Genomic DNA, 22,459 nt, shown 5'->3' with positions numbered 1-22,459 from the left:
TATAAGGACGTTGCAAAAAGAAAAAGCGTTCGCAAGTCCAGCGGGCTTACAGAAAGCAGTGAAAATGAGGAAAATGGACACGGCCACCATATAATTTGATGATGGTGATGTGCGGGTATTCATGAATGTACATTCTCTAGGTGAGTTTGCATCCAGTGATCTTAACTAGATATTCAAGGAGTGATTAGCGGTTTGACTCATGTTAAGTAACACGTGCAACACACCAGAACCATCAGGCTGCCCAATAGCGTACAACATCTCCATTGGGTGGAACGCGAAAGACGTATGCCTAGGGATATAAGGCGTCGGTGGTCGAGAGGGATGCGCGTTGAGGCCCGTTGGTAGGCTAAGCGTGGAGAGTAACAATGAATCTGATATAGAGTGTACCATAAGCCGCTGGTGCCTAAAGTTGGCAGGAGTAAGAGCAGATGTTCTGCAACCTAGTCAGCCAACCATTCTTCCTAAAACAGAATCGCACTTACGTGGCAAACACGCCCGTCTGTGAATGTACATCGAACGCAGACAAGCCCGTATGGTGTAAGTCCCAAGCCTGAATCGCTGTATCAGAGCCTCTCAAATCCCACAGACGGACTTCGCCAGCGAGGCTGCATTTATGTGAGTCTCAGTACACACACTACACAGCTTCAGCTCACCTTCCAGACAAGAACTGACCGCTGATGCGCGGGTGGTATTTGACATTCTGTACCCATGAGTGATGGTCATGATACGATCTAACAATAGCGTCCTCTTCCTCTAGTCGACGATCGAAAACTTTGACCAGGCCATCGGCAAAGCCAACAATGAATGTGGACGACGAGCCCTGATCAGATGTGATAGACGTCACAGGACTCTCGCAATTAGTTTCTAGATCCTTTGAAGTCATGAGTAATTAGTCCTCACTACGAAGTATTGCCCTCTTACCAGGACTTGAGTCTCCGTGTGGGCATCCCATACACGGATGATACGAGAGTCGCCCCCAACCAGCAGCGTGCCACCCGATTGTTTCCAATCTAGCACGAGGCCACTACCCCTACGCACCCGGATCAACTCATGCAGTGCACGGAACGAGCTGACCATCTGGAGTGGACCTTGGTTCACTGTGGGATCATAATTCCGGTATAGACGCACGATGCCGTCAGCTACACAACTTATAAGTATTTGAGATTACGAAGAAGTCAAGTACGAACCTGCACCAGTCATGATAATCCCGCCCACATCCTGGTTAATTATTTGCAGCGACGTGATGCTCGTGCCTTTAGGATTACCATTGCAAAAGTGATTCAAGCGCTTGCGTTGTGTCCAATCCCACACACTGCGGTGTGATTGCGTCAATAGGGTCATTACAGCACAAGATAAATCACACGCGAACCTGATCATGTCGTTGTCATTCGCAATAACTAGGTGGGGGTCGTACGCATGCATTGCCATGCACAAGGGATGACTGTTCACGTGCAGGTTGGCCACAGGACGATCCCATCTTGAACTCTCTGCGCAGCGTTGGCGTTAATTATCACAGTCGGGACATAGTACGCACCAGCAACTATTGCCTGTTTCTGCGTCTCTGTAATGACTTGCTCATTTCGCTGTTGCCTCCACACTTGGTAATTGTACTGCACGCTTCCTGGTTCGTCCGCCTCCGTTTGCTGCAAAAACAAGACAAGAGCACAATCAGTATCAACATTTAGGACCCACGAATGTCACATCGCACGTACCCGCATCTGCGGCTCCGTGAAGTATTCGCAACACCAAGCAAAAAACGAGCTTTTCAAAGGTAGTACATCACGCAGTCCATTACCGGTCCCACAGCCAAGCGGCACATTGCTGACATTCGAGTCCATAGAGAATGTACTTTCGCATGGACTGCTCAGGCCACCGCCGGCACTACCACCTGCGTGACCGAGCCCCGATCCTGCGGAACGACGCCCATGTGCTCCTTGCCGACGTCGTGCTCGCAAACGCACCATATCTTCCTCAACAAGCGCTTCCATCACATGCGAAGGTAAGAAGGTCGCAGTCCCTGCAGTTGGTGACACCGGAGGCGAAGCCAAGTCTCTTTCTTTATCCCTTGATGGCGTTGGCGGACGTGAATAGGGCGAAGCATACTGTGCAACGTTGAAGTTTGGTGATGGGGGACGGGATGCAGCAAGGACATCAGAGCGGGAGAGCGAGGATGGTACAGGGCTTGGCGGGGCGCGTGCCTCATCGCTGCTGGGGAAAGGGATACCCCCTGCAAGATGACGCAGTGTGTTTGCAAAGGATGACGTGCGCCTGAGCGTATTTGATGGACGGGATAATGACGGTGAGGGCGGGTGTTGTATCAGCGGTGATCCTTGTGCCGAGCTCACACGTGAGTGCACGCCATTTGCACCAGCGGGCTTGTGATCGACGGGTAGTGGGGGGACAAGGTTAAGTTTTGCAAAAGGTGATGCGAGGAGCAGCGCGAAAATGTAGTCCATCACGGTCTGTGCGAGTGTCGCAACCTCGTGGTATGGGTCAATTGTCAACTCCATGAGCACCACAAAGATTGTAAAAAAGCTCGAGAGTAACACTCGGTTTTCTTCCCTCGAGCCTTCGTCATCGCCAAATCCGTCCAGCCATTCAGCGAGCGCCTGAGCTGTGACCTCCTCTTCCGCATGATGATAATGATGATGATGATGATGATGGGTTTGTGGTTCACCTGCGCGCCATCGCCGGTCTTCTTCCCAGTACATCCACGCGCAAACGACGAAGTGCCCGCGCCATTCGCGCACAAGGCAGCTTATGAGCACGAGTAACTCCTTACGCACCATTGGGCTTGCATCATCCCTTACAGCAAGAGTGGCTCCAGTTGCAACAGCCACCTCCATCCTGAAGTGGATGCGCTCTTCAAGCTGATACTGAGTCCCAGTCCCGGCGCCACCCTGACCTTTGCCCCCAGCCGCACCCATGAAAGTCGAGAGTGCGTATAGGACTGCGCTTCTGACTTCAGGCGAGTCGTCAGACAGCATGAGAATGAGCTTGTCTTGAATCCCGCTATCGACACCATACACTTTGACTTCATCATTGGAGTCCCATATTTGCGCAATACATAGCGCACTCCACTGTCTCAGCAGAAAGTCGCCCTCCTCCAGGCGCTCGGAGCAAGCGTCGAACACCCTTTCGCGCCAGCATGCCATCTGGCCGTTATAGAAGTCTCTTGCAACGGCACTGAGAATGAATGCGCACATAGCCTTGTGTTCACTGCTGTTAGGCAGCTCGTTGTCTTCCTGCGTCGCCAGCACATTCGCAAAGTACTTGAATCCCCCGGTGTTGTATAGGTCGACTTGAACACTGGGATCTACTGCAAGGATGCGTGCCCATATGAAGATCAACACCGGACGCAGATCCTGGCCTGCGGCTTGCAGGAGCTTAGATATATATGGGAAGATTCCAATGGTGAGCACAAGGTTGACGGCCCAGGGTCCGAGGTCTACAAATTGCGAAAGAAGAATCAGGGCCCGAAGTCTATGGGGCTGCGAGAGCAGCACTTGCAGGACGATGGGGAGCTGATCGGGGGGTTTACGTGGGACAAGATCAGCATCAGGGGCAGTGGTTCCATTTACAACGTCAGGCGTGTCACAGCGATCCCCGCCGTTCTGGAGAGGTAGTGACAGAGGACCACGCTTTGTTAGTGCAGAACCACCGCGTGAAATCCACACCTCGAACGCAGTGAGCTGATCGGTAAAGAAGCGGCTCGGGATATATTGGTAAGGTTTCTCCATGTTCGGAGCACCCGATGATCCGCGCTGACCACTGTGTCCCGAGCGCGCGCCTGTGCCGATAATGGGACTTGGGGGACTATTGGGCGCGCCTGGACTCTTCGCGAGAAGTTCAGGCAGTTGGCGTAGACATGTGTCCAGAGCTAAATCCCATGCGGCCCAGAGTTGGTGAGTGTTTGTTGCTGGAAGTGGAGGGTGTGTGTGTGGGGTGCAGTGGTAGTTCTTCATGATGCGCTCTGCGAGTAAGAAATTTCGGAAGAGACTTGCGATGAGGAGGTCGGAGCGGTACAGCCGCGTGAACACGTCCCGAGGGAACGTGGTCCACGCAATGGTGTCTGTTATAGCGGTGAAAATCCAGTTGAGCTCGCCAAGAGGTGTCCGACGGTCCTTGAGATCTCCTGGTAGCTGCATGACCATGTCGGGGGTGATGTTATTTGGTAGATGATGGGTCATGATGAAGTATCGCAGCGCGATGTCGATGGGGGAAGTTAGGCATGACGTGAAAACGTCTGCTGGCAACTCCGGACATGTCGGAAGTTGCTCATGGGTAGCACACGCGGCGAGTTGAAGGGAGTTCATGTACGGCTGCATGCCGTCTGCGTAGCCCCCACGTGTGGTGAACGCATCCTGATCCCGACGTTCAGCGAAGGTGATGAAGTTGGAGAGCAAGTGCCCGGCAGCACTGCAATCCCAAATATATACGCCTGGGCTACCGAGCCAAGTCTGGACCTCCATAAGCGAGACGGGAATGTATTGTGTGTAGTTCCGGTTAAAACACCAAAGCTCTCCGCTGGGGGTGGGCTTCGGAACGCCGTGACCGTTGTAGTAAAAACAAACTGTTTCGTCTTTGGCCTGTTTACGGAGAGTGAGGCAGAAACGGCGGAGGTCCTCATAGGAGGGATCAAGGATCGGTTTGTAAGGGATCTTGAGACTCAGACCCTCAAACTGATGCTGGAGGTTAGAGCCGATGGCTTCGAGAGCCTTGTGAGATGGGAGGGAGTGAGGATTGACCCAGCATTCGAGCGCTGCACAGGGATTAGTCTTGATTATATCTGGGGGGTCTACGTCAATGTTCAGACAGAGGACGAGAGCTGCATTTGCGGTCTTGAGCTTTCCGGGTGCACTTCCCCGCCATGGAAAGAGACGTGCTGAAGATGAACGAGGGGCAGGATTACCACATGTGAGATGACGCTTTGCAGACCAATATGGAATAATCGGAGTTGGGTCGGGCAATGTTGCATCTGATGCTGTTCGCAATCCATGAGCACCGTTTGTAGTGCGCGTCGACGATGGATCGGAAGTGGAGGTAGAACCCCAAGCGCGCTCTGTGAGGACATCCGAGCCCATGTCTGAGTTCTGTCGCTCTCTGAACCCCAGGAGGTCTATAATTGCATCATGTAATGTAAATAAGAATGATAATTAAAGCAAACCTTGAACATTCCGACCGTTTTGCATGACAGTAGAAGTCGGTAGTGTGGTAATAGTACAGTGATTGATCTTGTCCGATCACCTTCGGTGGGTTCGTGGACTTGGTCCATGGACTTTTGAATTCGTAACCTACTCGCCACGTGACATGGACCATTTCGGCTACTTTGGCAAGACGCGTTTTAGTAGACTGGCACAATAATCTTTACCGTCACTTTCATTCGCTTTGTCTTTCATATTTTAGATGGACCCGCCAGTGGGTGCGCTCGTCGAAGTTTCGGCGGGGCGTGGAATAGTGCGGTTTTCTGGCGCCACGTCTTTCTCGTCGGGCAAATGGATTGGTATTGAGCTTAATGAGCCCAAGGGCAAGAATGATGGAAGCCTCCAAGGTCTCACCTACTTTTCTTGCAAGCCAAACCATGGCGTATTCGTTCGTCCAAGCCAGGTCAAGGTAATTAATGCCGAGCCTGAACCACAGCCTCCTGTGAGTCCGTATAGTTGTTTTACCAGAGCCACCCTGACCTGGCCTGTATTCATAGAAAACGCAGGTCGCTCGAACAGTCATGGGTCATCAACGTACCCCTAGCACTGGCGTTTCGCGTGCAGCATCACTGCGTTCAAATGGCGCATCAGGGTCTTCTTCCCGGTCGTCCAGTCCCGTGAAGGCCACGCCTTCAGCCTCTTCCGCCTCTGCCGTAGCTACCCCACGCAATTCCCGTCTCACGGCTACCTCGTCGCCCGCGAAGCGCATTCCATCTTTAACTCTTCAACATCGTAAATCATTTCCCCGTCAACCATCCGCAGAATCCTCCACTCCTCTGAGCCCCGCCTTGCAGACCCCTAAGGTCGGGCCGTCCTCTTCACAGGAGGCTCTCGTCCAGGTGCAGAGGACGTCCTCCCCATTATCACTGCCACCAAAGAATGCGGCCGTGGAGCCTCCACCTCCACCTTCGCCTGTCGCGCGCACGTTTCTGCACCCCCCCGCACCAATCGACTCTCCATCTCTAAACGGTACGAAACTGATATCGTCACCTTCCATCTCTCGTGTCCCCTCGCATGAACCTACATCACCCATAACCGTAAGTCCACGTGCATATACTTCATATTTACTCACTTCAATCAAATTCTAGCGTACTGAAGATTCTGCCGTGCATGCGAAAATACGCGTACTCGAAGCTAAACGCGCTGATGATGCTCGACACATTCGTGAGCTTGAAACTCGCCTCGCAGACGCCGAGTCTTTCGTTGCCCTGCGCCCCAAACTTCAAGCTAAACTACAATCCCTCCAATCTGAACTGATTGCAACGAAGCGTGCATTAGCAGATGCAGAGCAACTTGCGAGTTTGGGCGAGACAAGGGGTGCAGATTCACAAGAGCAGCTGGAAATGGCGATGTTGGATAAGGAGGTTGCAGAGGAGAAGGCCGAATTAGCAGAACAGGAGTTGGAGGAGGTGAAGGAAAGGCTTGCTCGCGTTGAAGTGGAGCTGGATGTCATGAAGGAAGATGGTGGTTAGTATAATGTGTTGGGTTTGAGGGTTGGCTGACGGATTATTTCTTGTAGCCTCGGGCAGAGATGGTGATTCAAACGCTAAGACATCACTCGCATATATCCAGCTTGAGAAACAGAACGAGCGATTGAAGGAGGCGCTTATACGGTGTGTTATATTTGTTATGTTTTTACATCGAATTCTTCATGATTTGTGCGCTGAAATAGCCTTCGCGACATGTCGCAGGAGACAGAACAAGAACAGCGCCGCCGCATAGCAGAGATGGAGAAAGACATCACGAGTATTGATGACCTACAAGGCATGTCCCTTTAGTACCTGTCATCTTGATCGTCACCATTCTCTGCCTCCCTTTTCTTTTTCCTTCCCTCGAACTTAATTTAAACTGACGTCACCAATAGGCCAATACGAACAAACACTAATTAAGCTTTCCAATGCGGAAACGCAGATATCATCGCTACAACAACAACTTGATGATGCACTAGGAGCAGAAGATCTGCTCGTGCAGCTTACAGAACGAAATTTATCGCTTTCAGAGGTGTGTAAGATCTCTGCCTTTCCCTTCAGGAACGTTGTTTTTAACATATATCTATCCTCCATCACACAATGTCACCCATTCTCTGCCTCGTTTACACCTGCTTATCCTCCTCCCCAGAAAATCGAAGAACAGCGCGTCACGATTGAAGACCTAGAGGCCCTCAAGGAACTCACAGACGAACTCGAAGAGAACCACATTCAAGTTGAGCGTGAGCTTCGAGACGAAATTTTAGATCGCGAGAAGGACCTGAGAGAAGAGAAGGTCAGAGTTGGGTTACTTGAAGATATAGTGTCAGACGCAGATGTGACGATCGCGAGGTTTAGGGAAGTTGTTGCAGATATGCAAGGGTGGGTTTCCTATTATTTTCGCTTGCTTCTTCAGTTGTTTGTCTTCGCGGGAGTCATGCTGATTCACTTACCAGCGAACTCGACTCCATGCGTTCAGCGACGCAAACAGCGCAGCACGAGTCTGCTACGGCTGCGCACCAGACGGCAACGATGATGTCGCTGAATTTGAAACTCCAATCCTCGGCTGCTAAAAACCAGGCAAGGGCAGTAGAGCTAGAGATCAAGAAGCTCGAGGCGAGGGAGAGGGGAGAATTGTTGGGAATTGTGCAGGTGGGCTTCATTTTTTGTTGTTTGGGAACATTACCCTCCTCTGTTCATTATCTTTGCTTTCCGACTTTCCTGTTCATTTTCACCCTCTCCCCCGTTTCTTTCATTAGTTGCGTTTATTTCTCGTCAAGCAGAAGCTGTGTGCAGGGCAATGCAAGTATGAAGTCGTGCCTTACCGCGCTTCCGCTTTATGACTTCATTCGTCTGTCTCCTTTCGACCCCATATTTTCTTCATTCTTCTTGTCCTGTCCGTTATTTTCTCATCACTCCCTTAATCTTCTTGTGTTTCTTCACTTGCTCTAATCCCTCCTCGACTTGCACCTTATCTTCTCACTTTCTAGCCTTACCTACCTCAACAATACGTCGAGTCCGACAGCGACGCTACAAGTTGTTATCTCTTCTTCGCACGCCTGGGGTACAAAACCGACCTCATCAACACTATTGTGGGACTGGCTCATGGTCTACCAGACTCGCTCAATGGTGTCGTCTCGGAAACGCTTGTTGGAATATGTGAAGTGCGTTGTGTTTTCTGACTTTCAACAGCGGCACTTGTAACATTTATTTACTAATAACAGATGCGCGGCCGTGCCGCGTCCTTTTCCACGCTCTGCAAACGTTTCGCTAGTATCCTCAGGCGGTGTGACCCTACATCGTTCCTCAATATCGGGCGAATATACCCTGAGATTGCCCCCATGGAGAAACGCATCGATCTACACATCGATCTTCTCCGACGGGATGAGTTTAGGGAGATGGAATTCGTCAGTGACGTGCTCAAGTGCGTTTAGTCTTCATTTTGATACCTCGCGACTTCCGTTTCCCTGCCTTTTCATGTCAACGAATCAGACAACGCTTACTTCTGACATAGGATGCTAGCACAATTCGATCATCTGGCAGAGACTTATTTCGATGGGTTCGAACAGGATCTAGGCGAGCGCGAACTCGGGTATGCACTTTCGTTTGACCATGATCTCGATGTATTTGCCGCCTCGATCGGGCTCACGAAGACGTCCGTTGCTGTCATTCTCAATGACGAGGGTACGTGACACTGCCTCTGCCACGATATCGCTTACACAAACTACTCCACAGATATCGTCCTCGACATGGGTGGCTACGATCCCGAGGAAGAGCTCATCGAGCCCTTGCAGAAACTCTTGGAAAAGTGCAAGAGCGCCAAGGTGCTGTCTAGGTAAGATCGATTGTTGCGTTGCGGACATGTGCTGAGCGGTTGGCAGGAAACTTACAAAGCGCCTCGATGATGTTATCCAGGAGTCTTCAGCACTCAAGTCACATCTCGTTCAGCAACTCAAGACTCTCAGCAACGCAGTTCCCGAGCTAGTCAACTTTGGTATCTCCGTTAGTGTTTTCGCTCCCCTTTCTGAGGAAGACTGCTTATTTGTACATTTGTAGCTCGCCCAACAAGTAATTCCACACCTTAGCGACGCCCGTAGTGCCAAGGCTCCGTTTCAGCTTGCAACGGTGTTGTCGTACGCCAGGCAGACTGCAATGTCCACTGTCGCCAAGGACATGAAACCTGGGACCTCGTGCTTCGAGGCGGTTGGTGAAGCTATTGCCCAGTTATCAGCGGAGTGCAACAAGTTACTCCCTTTGGCAATGGAACCTGAGAACGTGTTCAAGAGTAGGCTTCTTTAAACTCTGATATTCGTCAAATATCATGCTAACGATGACCAAGTCTCCGGCACACCACCATGGGTGCTACGAATTGAGGAGATCAGAGCCAGCATGGCCATCAATGCTGAAGCCGAGCAGAAAGCTGCACAGCTGCAGGAAGAAATACAAGGACTTGTACGGAGTCTCAAGACGAAAGACCAAGTGATACAGGAGTCAGGGGTGAAGATCGAGCACATGGAACGGCGCATGGAAGCGGTCAAGAAGCAAGCGGATACCATCGGGGATCTTGAGATTGAGCTCTCGAAAGCGCGCAAGCAGGAACGTGCATACGAAGAGGCAATGGAGCAACTGCAGGCAGACCTGGATACGTTCGAGCAAGACAATGCGAAACTGAAGGCGTTGGTTGCGGGTTCAGAGCGACAAGGTATGTTTCTTTGTATTGGGGTCAATTGCACAGTCCGATAACTTGCCGTATCCAGCTGCTGGCACACAACCTGTCGATTCAGAGAATGTCCCCATGGAGGGTAATGTGGAGACATCACACCTTCTGGAGCAGGTCCGTGCAGGTCTAGAGCCATCTTATCATTGTTGTTCTGACTCTCACATAGATCGAGGCTCTTCGTGGCACCGTCCGCTTCTTGCGCACAGAAAACTCGTATCTCAAGGGCCAGGACCTGCTCAAGGAAATACAAGCACTACCACATCTCCCAGAACCTATCGGTCGTGTACGTACACCTCCACTGGACCCCTCAGGACAATCCGACACAGACGAATCCGATACGGAACTTCCATCCGCTCCTCCTACCATTCGCTCGCTCGCCACAGAAACCAAGGTTCTCTACCGGGACGTTATCAAATTCTCCTCATCGCCTCGTGTTGTTGACCTATCCGCTCTTCATGCAAAGAGAGCAGAAAGTGATTGTAAAGGTGGGAAGATGTGGATGCGGAGGAAGGATAGTCCTGCTCAGCAAGTCCTTGATCGGAAAATAGAGGCCGAGAGACTTAGCAGGCGCGTCAGAGGCCTATTGGATCGTGCAAATGCGTTATGAGGGGTTTCATTAATACCTTGCTTCATTTTTTATGTTACTCTACTAATATCAGGTTGTATACCCCTATGTATTACGAGGAGGGGATAAGGTAGTAAACGTCATGTACATGGACAATCAATATGAGCATATGGACTGATAACTTTTTATCTTTATATCATCGCGCGATGTTCAGTTGTAGCCTTAGGAAGCTCAGTGCAGTGTCACCGTGCCATCAGTTTGTTTGTATCAGTTAGGTTTTAAAGCCTTTGCCAAACAACTCATATGCAACTCAAGCACCGCCAATCCCTCTAGCTATGGCTGATGAATTTGATCTCGAAGCACTCGTGCACTTGGAACAGACGTTGGCTTCATTATTTTTGTAATTGACAGATCCCTCTGAAGAGCAAGTCTCAGGTTCTACGACGCCAGGTACACCGACGGCTTTGCGCACGGACGCATCCACGGCACTAATATCAGGTTGTATACCACTATGTATTACGAGCCCCCCGCCCCCCTAGACTCTTGATGATGGCGACGAGCAAAACTTGGGCTTCTGATATATCATGATCAACACTGGTACTAGTCTGTCTTCATATCGGCAGTACGGATGTTCTGAATCCCGTGTTTCGACCCTACTATATCCGCAGCATGCCACGGCTGCACATTTCTTGGTTTTCGAAAGAAAGGCGGCCCGCACAAATGCCGCATTAACGCTTCAAACGAAGTTTACGCTTAATAACACTGAGGCTCTGTCCGGGGTTCCTCGAATTCAATCACTTCTCTGGCTTTCTCCCATCAATGTCCGACTGTGTTTCAGCTATCATTATGTGATCTTGCAGAATAATGCGGGTGAGCACTGGATGGCGTAAATACTAGCAGGGGCTTGACTACGTACGTTCCACCTTGAGCTCTTTTATCTTACAGTTTAACTATCCGTTGTAATTATACATTGTTGAATCGATTTAGACGAGCACTGACGATCACACTCCGAATTTCTTACCCATTGGCAAGGCTCCACCTTCCAGAGATGACGTTTGCGAGAGGTGCGAGTCGGGACGGTAAGTTCCCTACTTCTGCACCAAACATTCGCGACTTACGTCTGCTCTAGCCATGGGCGGCTGCTACTCTCCACCGCCATTGGCTCTTTGCTAACGAGATACGATAGGGCCTCGTTTAGTTTCAGACCTAGAAGCGAATTGTTCAGTGAGAGAGCCCAAATTACGCCATGACTTCCCTTATAACGTCACTCCTCAGAACGAATAGCATTTTGGGCCAGCCATGATAAGGCGTAATTGTACTTATTTGTAGGTACCAGATGGGCTTGCTACAGTCTACTTGCCATTCCGCCTGCATGCGATCCGACTGGGTTGAGTTATCTCATGACGGCCTCGCATAAGCAATCGATACAGCAACCTGAAGAGAAGGGATTTGAAGTTCGCACCAGCAAGGACAGGCTCGGATCATATTATGACGCCTTGTAAACGAAGAGTCCTGATTATCATAACCCCGGGTATCCTCTCGGTCTTATGATATGTCCGCGTGTAGTTGAGCGCTCATGTGTTGATCGAAGTTGACCTCCTGTTCTCCTCAGGTAGTTCGAAAGAACGTTGCGAGATAAAGTATAAAAACAGTAAGCCAAGAAAGCTTTCGAATAGCCCTTACTCTTGCTTCCAACCATGCAGCCCTCACTTATTTTCACGATGCTCGTCACCTTTGCCACTATTGTTGTGGCATATCCCACACCAGAAATGGGGGCGGATTGTACTTGTGAGCACTTGCGCGCCACTCTAGTCAGTGGAAGTGATACTGATATGTTATACAGCTTTGGCTCAGCACGGACTTCCCTGTAACATCGTTGTTTTTGACACTAGGGACCCTGGTTCTCCTGGTTCGCCTGGTTCGCTTGACTCTCCTGACTCTCCTGATTCACCCGACTGCCCCGACTTCCCTGACTCGCCCGATTCTCCCGACTCGCCCGACTCGCCTTCTAGGCGTGAGGATGTTGAACCTAACCATGTCCACCAGAGAGGTAAGTCATTATATGCCTGGTGGATTAATCGATCACCCATGTGTAACACTTATCGCAACAGAAGCTTCTGGCTACCAGTCCAACGCCAAGAGGCGTGACGACTAACATGTATCTAAGAGAGCTATTGGTATTGCTGCTCTTTGTTTCTACTATCATTTCTTATTGTTTTTCAGCTGTAAAATAGGCAATGATTCGCAAGGGGTGTTAGAACATCGTCAGTCCCAACTTGTACTAGTACTTGATGTAAACCAGAATTCGTATTTATATTGGGTTAGACACGATGGAAATTCCGGGTAGCTACGATGTCTCGTGAAATCTACTTTGGTCAAAAGACGACCATATTCGAACACCCAACCTAGTGTGTGAGAAACAAACGCAGCGTGTTTTGAAAGGAGCATGCGGAGGCCATGGTGGTCGAAGCGCAAAAGTTTTCTATAGGAGAGAATTCAGGATGAGTTAGAACAGGAGTATGTAGTTAGGAGGATAGACGTCAAGCGCACATGGCGCCAGACGACAGGTGGAGCTCAGCGCTCAGCACGGGCACAGGTGCAGCACAGACAGGAGAGTCACACGAATTGGTTCCGCGGGATCAACCGTTTCGTACTTATATATTGTAGACGAGGAGGGGGTAAGGTAGTAAACGTCATGTACATGGACAATCAATATGAGCATGTATGGACTGACAACTTTTTTATCTTTATATCATCGCGCGATGTGCCATCAGTTTGTTTGTATCAGTTAGGTTTTAAAGCCTTTGCCAAACAACTCAACATTATGCAACTCAAGCACCGCCAATCCCTCTAGCTATGGCTGATGAATTTGATCTCGAAGCACTCGTGCACTTGGAACAGACGTTGGCTTCATTATTTTTGTAATTGCCAGATCCCTCTAAAGAGCAAGTCTCAGGTTCTACGACGCCGGGTACACCGACGGCTTTGCGCACGGACGCATCCACGGCCTGATCGAAGGTCGAGCCCTCGGACGCGAAAAAGGCTTCGAGATATGGGAAGAGATCGGTTTCTACGAGGGTTTCGCTACCACCTGGCAAGCGATATACGCAAAGCACGGACGGGACGATCAGTGCGTTGACTCGCTTCTGCTCGCCCTGATGATATCTGATTTCTGGTTTTTGCAGACGCGCGGTGCATCATATCAAGTATTTGCTTGATCTTGTATCGCAGTTCCCACGGATAAATCCTTCGGCTGATGCGGTGGCTTCTGGTGCGATGGAAGAGATTGATATTTCGAAGCTGCAGCGCCAGATTCGATCGCGATATAAGGCGTTGTGCGCTTCGCTTGGTGTGAAGCCTACGTTGAGAGCGGTCGATGCTGAGTCTACTGAGGACAGTGGTGTCCAAATCGTGGATCAGCAGAAACAGGTGTGGAAATTAGAAGAAGACGCGAGGAGACCGACGATGCAGGGACTCAGTTTTTGAAGAAGAGGAATTTCAGGATGCACCCAGGATCGCGCTTTTGCGCTCGAAAACATTTACATGTGGATATCCATCCCAAGGCAAGTCCACCTTTTCGTTGAATCTCAAATTTCCCTCATTCTCGCCAGATCACAGATGACAGCAGTAAATCGTATTAAGTAGCTTGGAAATTTATCCAAGTAAGCATAGGTAATACAGTGGAGACATTAAACGCTCGGATCTTTGTCCGAGAAATCATACTAGGTACTCGAGATATCTGATACACGCATGGGCAGTCGATAGCGGTGAAAAAAATGTTATACACTGGTGTCCTCCGAGTACGCAGAACCAAGAAAACGTCGGGTGAGTGGTATCACATTAATGGGAGCAGCAAGCGCCGTTCGAGCCGTTGGCGCCATTCGCTCCATTGAAGGCTGGCTTGCTCATCGGGTCATTTGTTCCTGGGACATCCATGCTCGGATTCTTCGTGAAGAAATTGTTAGGTTTGAACATCAAATTAACGTGCTCAACTGGCATGCTGAGGGAGCGTTAGGTGGCCGGACTCGTATATGCAGTGAGTGGTACTCACACAGGCCAATCCTCAGGGCGAGGAATGTGAGTCGTGCCTACGAAAGAGGTGGGGGGATATCGTTTATCCAATGACCAAAGAATGTGAGCAAGGGTACAACGCACCAACAGTCAGGTAGAGCACGATATCCTCGTTCTCGATGCTTCCGTTTCCATCTTTGACCCATCTGCCAACAGAGTCCTCAGGCTCCTCACGCGTCTGAGGGACGTACTTTCCACTTGGCCACATCCTGCTACCATCTGCACCCTCCTTATCTCTTACAACCCATAACGTCTTGTGAGCAAATGAAGCACGACGAGCAACCCAGGAGTCAGTATGCGCCATAAGTGGAAGCACACCTCCCTTCATCATGATAGCATAACTTGCATCCCTGCCTGATGACTGATGCGTCCTTGCCTGGTTGGTGATGCGCCAACGACGTTCACGGGCCCAGTCGAAGTCGCGCGCGCCGTCTTGCACTTGAGACTTGAGCACCTTGTCCTTCACAACGAAACCGTTGCCTGCGAAGTTCTCTTTCGAGCCAGTGGGGGCGCTGAGAGGGACGATGTCGGACTCGACGACCGAGTTGTAGAGGCCATCGACCATCGGGTCGACCCGAACGGAGAACAGGTGCTGGTGGTTGTGTGCGTTGATACTCGGAGCGATAGTCGTACCGTAAGGGTTGGGTTCGTCTTGAGCAGCGACATACACCTGCAGAATTCCGGTAAGACGGATCTCAATTTCAATGTTACCGTCTTGATAGAAATGATAGTTCCAGATGTACTCTGATTGCAATGGAAACCTCAGCCACCACAAGCCAGATTTGTGTCCCAGTCAACATACCGTAGTTTGCAAGGGTGCAGACCATGCTGACAACAAGACGCCTGCTGCGAACTGTCTGGTGGCGGCCACCGGGACGATAGTCAGTGTGCTTCCAAAGAACACCAGCATCTTCTTCGTGAATACAAATCGCATTCTTGATTATAAACGGAGTCCCGGAATGCGTGACATACGCGCCGGGCTGGAGGAGAATCGGTGAGACACTATCGCATGAAATGACAGTTATGGATACGTACGAGGTAGTGAATCTGTCCAAGGCAGTCACAGCCCAAGGAAAGCTCGTTTGCCATCGTCCCCATGCCATATTCACCACTAGAATAACTTTGAGACGCCCATCAACAGATGTTCGGGATACTACTCACCTGTCGAAAGGCGAATTTGCGAGGATGAGGGAATTCTGGTGCACCATACGGAACAACCATCTCTGCAAGCGACAGACGATACATAACAGGACGAATTTCACCGTCGTCGTTGTAGGTAATGGTCGAAAGTGCGATACCCTCACGATGGCTGAATCCTGCATGAATGTCATCTCAGATAAACAACAAGGCTGAGTATGACAAATGACGAACCGATGTGCATCTTCCACTTTTGCCACTCGAGCACATTGCCATCCATCTTGAATGACACGCCCTCGGGCTGGAGAACGTGAAGAGGCTTGATATCATCACGAGGCTTGTGAGTCGGGTCCGCCTGGAGGAGATCCGGGAGGAAATCGAAAGACCGGACAGGGGGTGGAATGCGCTCTCGTTTTGACTCGGTGAAAGAGTCTTCGGACAATGGGCACGGCTCTGTACTCGAGACACCCAACTTCTACAGAACCATCCTCGGTCCTTTTGTAGGTTGGCGGGAAGTCAATCTGGATAACCTTCTCTGCGAGGGAGTCGATGACTACAACGAAATCCTGTAGTCACATATATTAAGTCGACAAACCCAGCAAATGAATTAAAAAAAACCAACCAATGGGTGGGCATAAAGGTTCTCATGCTCAGAATAACGAGCGAAGACGAAAGCTTGTTGCAAGCGAGTATGTTTCGGGAAGCGGTCATCATAACCGATGGCCCAGCCGTCAGCATAGATTTGGTGGGGTTCCACTCCTACGAGACAGTGAGCAGGATGCCGGGTCACACCGAGTCAGCACTTACCGACTTCTCTCGCAAGGGCTTGAACTGTGGCGTCTCTGCGCACAACATGCTCGCAGAAAGCAAGCTCCTCTGGAGAGATTTGAGGTTCTGAGCCCTCTGCGACTAACCCGCAGGTATCGACGTTCCACGTGCCATCATCAAGAGACAGGATAGCGTTGAAAGTACCCCTATATTAGGATGAGTTGTCGTGTGATCACGATTATTGTACAAAATAACGAACCCGTTGACGACGTCCAAGAACTAAGTGGTAGGCCCGTGGGCGGTTAGAAAAAAAGGAGTAGAATGTTAAATGCATTTTTATTACGTACATCACTTTCGGCTTTCCTGACGATCGGAGTGGGCGCTTCGGGCTGGGCGCCCGGTGTCAAAGGGATTCCTAGTGCCGCAAGGACGGCCCTCTTCGGAGGTGGGACAAGAGTGCAAGTGATGAAGCGGACGGCCTTGATTGGTGTATTTGCGGTAGTGTAAAGCCGGATCGCCAAAGACACTGCATTGATCTAGAAGAGGGAATGAGGACACGTTGAAGGCAGAAAGCCAATCAATCAGTACCTCATCTGGGGTCAAGGGGTCTAGGGGGTGTTTAAACTTGGTTGATTTTATTGTCACGGGTGTGTATACCGTCGTAGCGGTTGCAGGAGAGGCTGAAGGAGCCATATTGAGGAGAGAACACGGAAGTATTGAGGCTGATAGGCTACTGGGGGTCGAAGTGTGCCCTTCTTATAGGTCAGTAATAAAAAAAACTGTAATTATTAGGTTATAAGTGCTTATCATAAATACGAGAGTAAATGGGCACGATGCAACCTGCAAGGAGGATACCGAAACGTGTCTTAGATAAGATATGACTGAGAACATTTTGATAAGGCGAACTAGTGGCGAGAGTGTGGGTTCAGAGAAGGCGCACCACACTAAACCGGATTGAAACCGGTTACCATTCAACTCATCCTACCACCCAAGCGTTGCTGCTTCATCCATGATCATTTACAAAGCAAACATGATTACCAGGTTCAAAGAATAACACTGCTGAAGAACTGGTTGCCTCGGATAAGAGCCATCAAGTAGGTCTCGTGAGCGGTGCTAAGATAGTGGATATCCTGAAGAAGAACTCGGACATGGACCTAGGAAGACATATGTTGGTATCCCGGTTTCCCAATCCGTGAGCTCGACTGAATCACATGCGAGACGAGGTTCGGGCGTGAGACGCCACAGAATTGATGCCTACACGGTTATAATAACCAAAGCATCTGGCGCAAGATGGTCATCACCAAAACCTCGCCAACACAGAGGACCACAAGGCAAGGCTTTGTTCTAACATGCCTCAGGCCCTCGAGGCCTCAGGGGCATAATGCTGAATTCTGATGGGCCTCAAAGACTGATGTCATGTGAGTGCCGTAGTATGCGGAAGCCGCTCAATTCCCCATCTTTACGTTCGACATTTTTACAGGACCCGGTTGATCAACGCCCCTCGAGGAAGGCGCTCCGTGTCATAATCAGCTGGGTAGATGTGTAGCCGGGACTCCGGAAAGGAAAACTACGATTACGACGAGGAGGCAGGGCGAATCAGTTAGATGGCGATGCTGAGCAAGAAACACTGGCAGGGGCGAATCCAGTAAGAGTTACCAGGAAAACCCGCGCTCGAGAACGTGACTTTTTGTTATCTTGAAACCTGTTATGAGCAACAATCTTCCGTGTATAGCGGAAGTGGATAATGCCTTCTATCTCTTCGATAACAAGCGGGGACCTTCAAAGCTTCCGGTCGGTCAGTTGGAGCCGCGTGCTCGGCACACAAAATAAAGCCAGAATGTTTACGCGACTTGGCGTGTTCAACGTATATCGACCATGACGTAATATACCAAATTAGGATCCCATTTACGCGTGCGCTACTCTTGATCCAGTACTCTCTGGAACAGCCTTAAACCAAAGGCTGCTCAAGGCCTTAGGACTGCTCCATGTCCACAAAGGCTTAACAGACCATTCACAATCTTTTGGCGCTCATCAGTTTAGCGATCCTCGCTTGTTATGTCATTACTTGACTGGCGACGCCTATCCTACCCGATGACTCCCTGAGCCTAGTACGTTTCAAAAAGTGACTTAACTTCAAGAGGGAGATACACAAGTACACGTGGCGCTCTATATACGTACGTAGTCCCCTACGAGAGCACTGCCAGCCGACGCGAGCGGCGGCTGGCGACGTCTCTGTTGATATGCAAGAATGCAAGGAAGGCTTTGCATTCACCCTGACCGTTGGAGTCGGTTGGACGGACTCATCATTTCAACAACTTGAATGATGTCAATCGTATGCACCACTTCTCGTTTCGGTGTCCTTTCACAAATCCACTTATATCTAACTCGATCCTTCTTTCTGTTTTGCCCATCCTTCACGCCACCCACGCTTTCATACCTGTCCCTGTTTATAAGAACTCCAGCTAACTTTCGTAGAACCAGTCAATCCATCCTCAGTATTTAACACTTTTCGCATACTCCAATACTCCATTTAGTTACCCAAGTCCACCGAAGTTTCTCCGTGTCTCATCCTGCCCTTATCATTCCATTCCATTCCCCGTCAAACTCGCAGCCTTACTAAGGACCAAGAATGAAGAGGGACGCCCGATATCAACGATAATACCAGATAGTCATAGGTGGAAAAAATGCCTGATCGAGGGTCGTGCCTTCACACCCCCATGGATCTATTGACGAGATTCTGCGGGATCGTTGATGCACGTTCCTTGTGGCAGGGGACAGAAGGAAGTGGGATTGTTTGTTGAACAAAGTCGACAATCATTCCTACACGCCAACTTAACCTTTCGAAGGATTGTTTACATGTCGAATATGCGAACTGCATGTGAGATCTGTCTGAGATGATGTGATTTTGAAGCTGCTTGATGTCAGAGCCGTTTCTATGTATCTATCTTGGCCCACTGTTGAGTGCATCATGCAAGGAATAAGCGCAAGCGTTTAAGCTTGTATTCAATGAGCAAATCGCAAGTACCAGTGAACGTAGTCGATCAAGACCGTGAGAAATGTTTTCCAAAGAAAGTATCCCTAATTCTTGATTAAGTTGGTGAAAAGAGAGCTGACTAGCGACAGGCTACTTGTTCCATCTAGTTTCCAAGTTCATCCTGACCGTCGCAGACGATGTCGAAGCAGGACCCTTTGTCGTCGGAAATGGATTTCATTTCCCAGGACGATACCACACCGTTACATGGCGTGCAAGTCGAGTCCATAGAGTTCACTACCCAGGTCATAACGTCCTCGGCTACTACTAATTCCTCCACTGGACTTTCATCCTCATGCGACCTTTTACCTTCGGAGGCGGGCCAAAAGAAAAAGAAGAAGAAAAAATCAAAGAAGCCAAAGACTCGTGAAGCTATTGATCCTCCGGCAAAATCACGGGCATCCCCTTCACCTGACTTCGAGCGTGCTTCCGTGCTTTGTATTAGTAGAAACAAGCATTGGAAATATATCAGCTCTTACCACGTAACTGTGCTGTCTATCTCATTGAGGCTGCGGAACTGATCCTTCGCGTATTATACCAGGGCCCGTGGCTGCAACTTCCATTGGAATTGCTGGAATCGTTGCTTGTCCTCAATCTTGACCCTGCCACTCTGTCTTCGTCGGAAACGCAGCTTCCTGCTCTTGCTTATTCGTCCCAGACTTCACTCGGAAACATCCAGTCACGACCGACGCCACGTCTTCGCGACCGTGACCGCGACCGCATATTATATTCACTCAAGGATAATACTCCTCCGGAATCACCAGGCAACACTTTGACCACACTACCAACGCCGTATATTCCGACCTCACAGACAGTTGCGTTTCCCCTGCCTGCTCCGGGTAAAGCTACTCCGCCACCCATTGACCCTGGCGTTTTTCGGAACGTTGCAGCGATTCGGAGGCTCATTGATGAGGCTTCTGAACTTTCTGTACGCGCATCCTCTGGTCTCTCGGCTGTTGCTGCTGGCTCTATACGTACACCAATCAATAATTCCTGGGCTACGGCTCAAGGGCTGGGCTTTGACGGCTCCAATAACATCGGCGGTGGCAGGAATGTCGCTATGAGCGCAATGCGCATACATAGGCTTAGAGCCCTTGCTGTTCAGAAGCTTGCAGCCGCTTATAAGGCGGATGAAATTGCCAGCAGCGTCATGGTGATGCAAGGAGGAAGCGTATTTGATGATATCGCTGAGAAAGTTCTCAAGTATGGTATGTTCAGGAGGCCCCATCAATTTTTTCATTGGGGCGCAGCGCTAATGATGCGACTCACACGCAGATCCTAACGACGCTGATGCACGATATGTTCATTTCTTCCATGAAAAAATCCCCTCCCGGTTCGTGCAACGCGTATATAATTCTTTGCCTGACTTTTTAAATTCAGTTCTAATAGGCAACTTGCGGACTCCACATCAACGCAAGTGCTTGATGAATTGATTGTAGCCTATCCTCAGCGCCTGGAATATCATCGGACGCGTGGAATAGTCCACTGTTTCCGCGACGAGTATTCTTTGGCGACAAAAGACTTTACTCATGCGCTACGAGAGTCCCGTGCGGCGAGAAAAGCGCGTACCGCACATCAAGATTTAATTTCTTCCCGCGAGCTTCGAGGGAAAGCTACTAAAAAGAAAAAGAGCTCCAATAAAATTCACGGACAGGCGCCCCCTAGTGGTACCAGTGCCGCTGCGAATGGGACTAATATCCAAGGAATCAATGGGGAGCCATTACTCTTACATCCTTCGGTTTTGCCAGACGCACCAGACCCTATCGAACCACAGTTATTATTTTTGAGGGGGGCAGCGTATTTGCAGCATGCCGTGTACCTCATTGAATCTGCCGTATTGCGGCTCGAGGGGGTCAGCAAGGTCAATTCATCCCTTGATGGAGCTGAGATGCGCCTTTGCTACCTCTCTAATGGCCGCTACGGGGGAGTCGAGATGGGGAATCCTGACGGACCGCTGGGACGCAGTGATGGCCCCAAAGCCCAGGCGTACCGGCAAGTTCTGGCAAACGACGGGTTTCGTGAAAATATTCACTCCCTCCTGAAGAAGAGCTTGCGTGATCATGAACGCTTCCTCTCTCATTTTGACACTCTAGAAGGTCCTGCGCCAATGCAAGCAGATCTGGCCAAAAGGGTGGAGGTTGCCTTCCTTTTAACTGAGCTGGTGCGCCCAAATATTCATATGTCAACCGCCACTGGTCTCGCACATGTCGACTCCATTCTCCCGCCAATGTTCACCACCTATCATCCCTTACTCGTGGAGTCCCACTTCAGTATCCTTATTTGCCAACTTATGCTCGCCGAGTTACCCACTCTCCTTGCCACTTTCTCGCGGACTGCAGTTGTTGTAGACGGGCTGGAGGGATACCCTGTGTTTTTACCTCCACGTTCGATGGCTCAAGCCGAGTTTATCGAGGTCCTCGAACGCCTTGCTAGTGGGTGGATGCCCGGTGTACAACCTCATTCATACATACAGGGTAAGAAGGCGACAAACCGGCTTGTAATTGAGCCTCCACCGCCCCCTTCACCGCCGATGTCTTCGACCGATACTATGTCTACGTCTTCTGCAGACGCAGAATTCTATTCTGCTTTCACATCTTTTTCAAACACATGTCAAATCCCGTCGGGTTCCTCATTGCCCACCAACGGACGAAATACCCCTTCTAGTACATTCAGTGGGAGTCGTGAGGATCTTCTAGAGGCATTGGATTGTGCCAGAATTTTGCTTGTTCCTGTAGCTGCAAGGCAAAAGGAACGTGCTGAGAAGGCAGCAGCGGAAAAAATCAAAGCTGGGAACAAAAAGAAGCCGTTAAATTTCAACATACCGCTGCACGGCCCACGAGTGGAAATCATCCTTGCGTGGTTTGCAGCCGTTCATCTTGTTGAATTGGAGAGCGTTGCTTGATATCAATCACACCTGTGGCGGAGTCTTGGTTTTGATGGAGAGACGGTGTATTTCTTGGTCAGGCACACGCCGTAGTCTACCGAGATGCTAACTCG

At 50.0% G+C, this 22,459-nt stretch overlaps 6 protein-coding genes across 6 annotated transcripts; 4 read left to right on the top strand and 2 right to left on the bottom strand.

Annotated features, from left to right (window-relative positions):
- Positions 1-136: 136 nt before the first annotated feature.
- On the bottom strand, positions 137-5,084 carry F5891DRAFT_1186187 (raptor N-terminal caspase like domain-containing protein; the record flags this gene model as incomplete). The annotated part of the gene is made up of 9 exons (XM_041366663.1): positions 137-165; positions 225-433; positions 483-605; positions 654-871; positions 922-1,139; positions 1,188-1,312; positions 1,364-1,487; positions 1,535-1,643; positions 1,713-5,084. 9 exons carry the CDS (start codon positions 5,082-5,084, stop codon positions 137-139), a joined length of 4,527 nt encoding a protein of 1,508 aa, XP_041228125.1.
- A 262-nt stretch (positions 5,085-5,346) lies between these two features.
- F5891DRAFT_142468 (dynein associated protein-domain-containing protein) lies at positions 5,347-10,668 on the top strand. Its single transcript, XM_041370640.1, has 17 exons — positions 5,347-5,646; positions 5,702-6,241; positions 6,293-6,671; positions 6,724-6,817; positions 6,877-6,968; positions 7,069-7,205; positions 7,323-7,552; positions 7,627-7,822; positions 8,161-8,334; positions 8,395-8,594; positions 8,685-8,854; positions 8,906-9,005; positions 9,052-9,172; positions 9,227-9,455; positions 9,510-9,872; positions 9,928-10,004; positions 10,057-10,668. The coding sequence occupies exons 1-17, from the start codon at positions 5,407-5,409 to the stop codon at positions 10,495-10,497; spliced, it is 3,783 nt and encodes a 1,260-aa protein (XP_041228124.1). The 5' UTR covers positions 5,347-5,406; the 3' UTR covers positions 10,498-10,668.
- Positions 10,669-12,152: 1,484 nt separating this feature from the next.
- Positions 12,153-12,610, top strand: F5891DRAFT_978463 (uncharacterized protein; the record flags this gene model as incomplete). The annotated part of the gene is made up of 3 exons (XM_041376795.1): positions 12,153-12,243; positions 12,299-12,505; positions 12,567-12,610. The coding sequence occupies 3 exons, from the start codon at positions 12,153-12,155 to the stop codon at positions 12,608-12,610; spliced, it is 342 nt and encodes a 113-aa protein (XP_041228123.1).
- Positions 12,611-13,227: 617 nt separating this feature from the next.
- F5891DRAFT_142300 (uncharacterized protein) lies at positions 13,228-14,144 on the top strand. The gene is made up of 4 exons (XM_041370639.1): positions 13,228-13,358; positions 13,412-13,585; positions 13,641-14,018; positions 14,067-14,144. The coding sequence occupies exons 1-3, from the start codon at positions 13,312-13,314 to the stop codon at positions 13,939-13,941; spliced, it is 522 nt and encodes a 173-aa protein (XP_041228122.1). The 5' UTR covers positions 13,228-13,311; the 3' UTR covers positions 13,942-14,018; positions 14,067-14,144.
- Positions 14,145-14,295: 151 nt separating this feature from the next.
- On the bottom strand, positions 14,296-17,124 carry F5891DRAFT_1127540 (copper amine oxidase; the record flags this gene model as incomplete). Its single annotated transcript, XM_041364191.1, has 13 exons — positions 14,296-14,455; positions 14,507-14,543; positions 14,611-15,270; positions 15,329-15,506; positions 15,562-15,603; positions 15,688-15,842; positions 15,898-16,018; positions 16,050-16,229; positions 16,286-16,422; positions 16,471-16,637; positions 16,691-16,710; positions 16,779-16,967; positions 17,020-17,124. 13 exons carry the CDS (start codon positions 17,122-17,124, stop codon positions 14,296-14,298), a joined length of 2,151 nt encoding a protein of 716 aa, XP_041228121.1.
- A 2,478-nt stretch (positions 17,125-19,602) lies between these two features.
- Positions 19,603-22,364, top strand: F5891DRAFT_1127539 (uncharacterized protein; the record flags this gene model as incomplete). The annotated part of the gene is made up of 5 exons (XM_041364190.1): positions 19,603-19,707; positions 19,780-19,944; positions 20,004-20,670; positions 20,738-20,795; positions 20,852-22,364. 5 exons carry the CDS (start codon positions 19,603-19,605, stop codon positions 22,362-22,364), a joined length of 2,508 nt encoding a protein of 835 aa, XP_041228120.1.
- Between the last annotated feature and the right edge of the window lie 95 nt (positions 22,365-22,459).

The sequence above is a fragment of the Suillus fuscotomentosus genome, assembly GCF_016647785.1.
Source record: "Suillus fuscotomentosus strain FC203 chromosome Unknown F5891scaffold_16, whole genome shotgun sequence".
Lineage (NCBI taxonomy): Eukaryota > Fungi > Basidiomycota > Agaricomycetes > Boletales > Suillaceae > Suillus > Suillus fuscotomentosus.
This window is presented reverse-complemented; position numbering and strand designations above follow the sequence as displayed.

What these genes read in the sequence shown, in the direction of transcription:
- F5891DRAFT_142300 (XM_041370639.1), top strand. Translation starts at nt 13,312, where the DNA reads ATGGCTGATGAATTTGATCTCGAAGCACTCGTGCACTTGGAACAGAC. An exon ending in CTCGTGCACTTGGAACAGAC is followed by an intron (nt 13,359 to 13,411) that starts GTTGGCTTCATT and finishes AGCAAGTCTCAG; the next exon opens with GTTCTACGACGCCGGGTACA. An exon ending in AAGCACGGACGGGACGATCA is followed by an intron (nt 13,586 to 13,640) that starts GTGCGTTGACTC and finishes TGGTTTTTGCAG; the next exon opens with ACGCGCGGTGCATCATATCA.
- F5891DRAFT_142468 (XM_041370640.1), top strand. Translation starts at nt 5,407, where the DNA reads ATGGACCCGCCAGTGGGTGCGCTCGTCGAAGTTTCGGCGGGGCGTGGA. An exon ending in AGCCTGAACCACAGCCTCCT is followed by an intron (nt 5,647 to 5,701) that starts GTGAGTCCGTAT and finishes CTGTATTCATAG; the next exon opens with AAAACGCAGGTCGCTCGAAC. An exon ending in TAGTCAACTTTGGTATCTCC is followed by an intron (nt 9,173 to 9,226) that starts GTTAGTGTTTTC and finishes GTACATTTGTAG; the next exon opens with CTCGCCCAACAAGTAATTCC.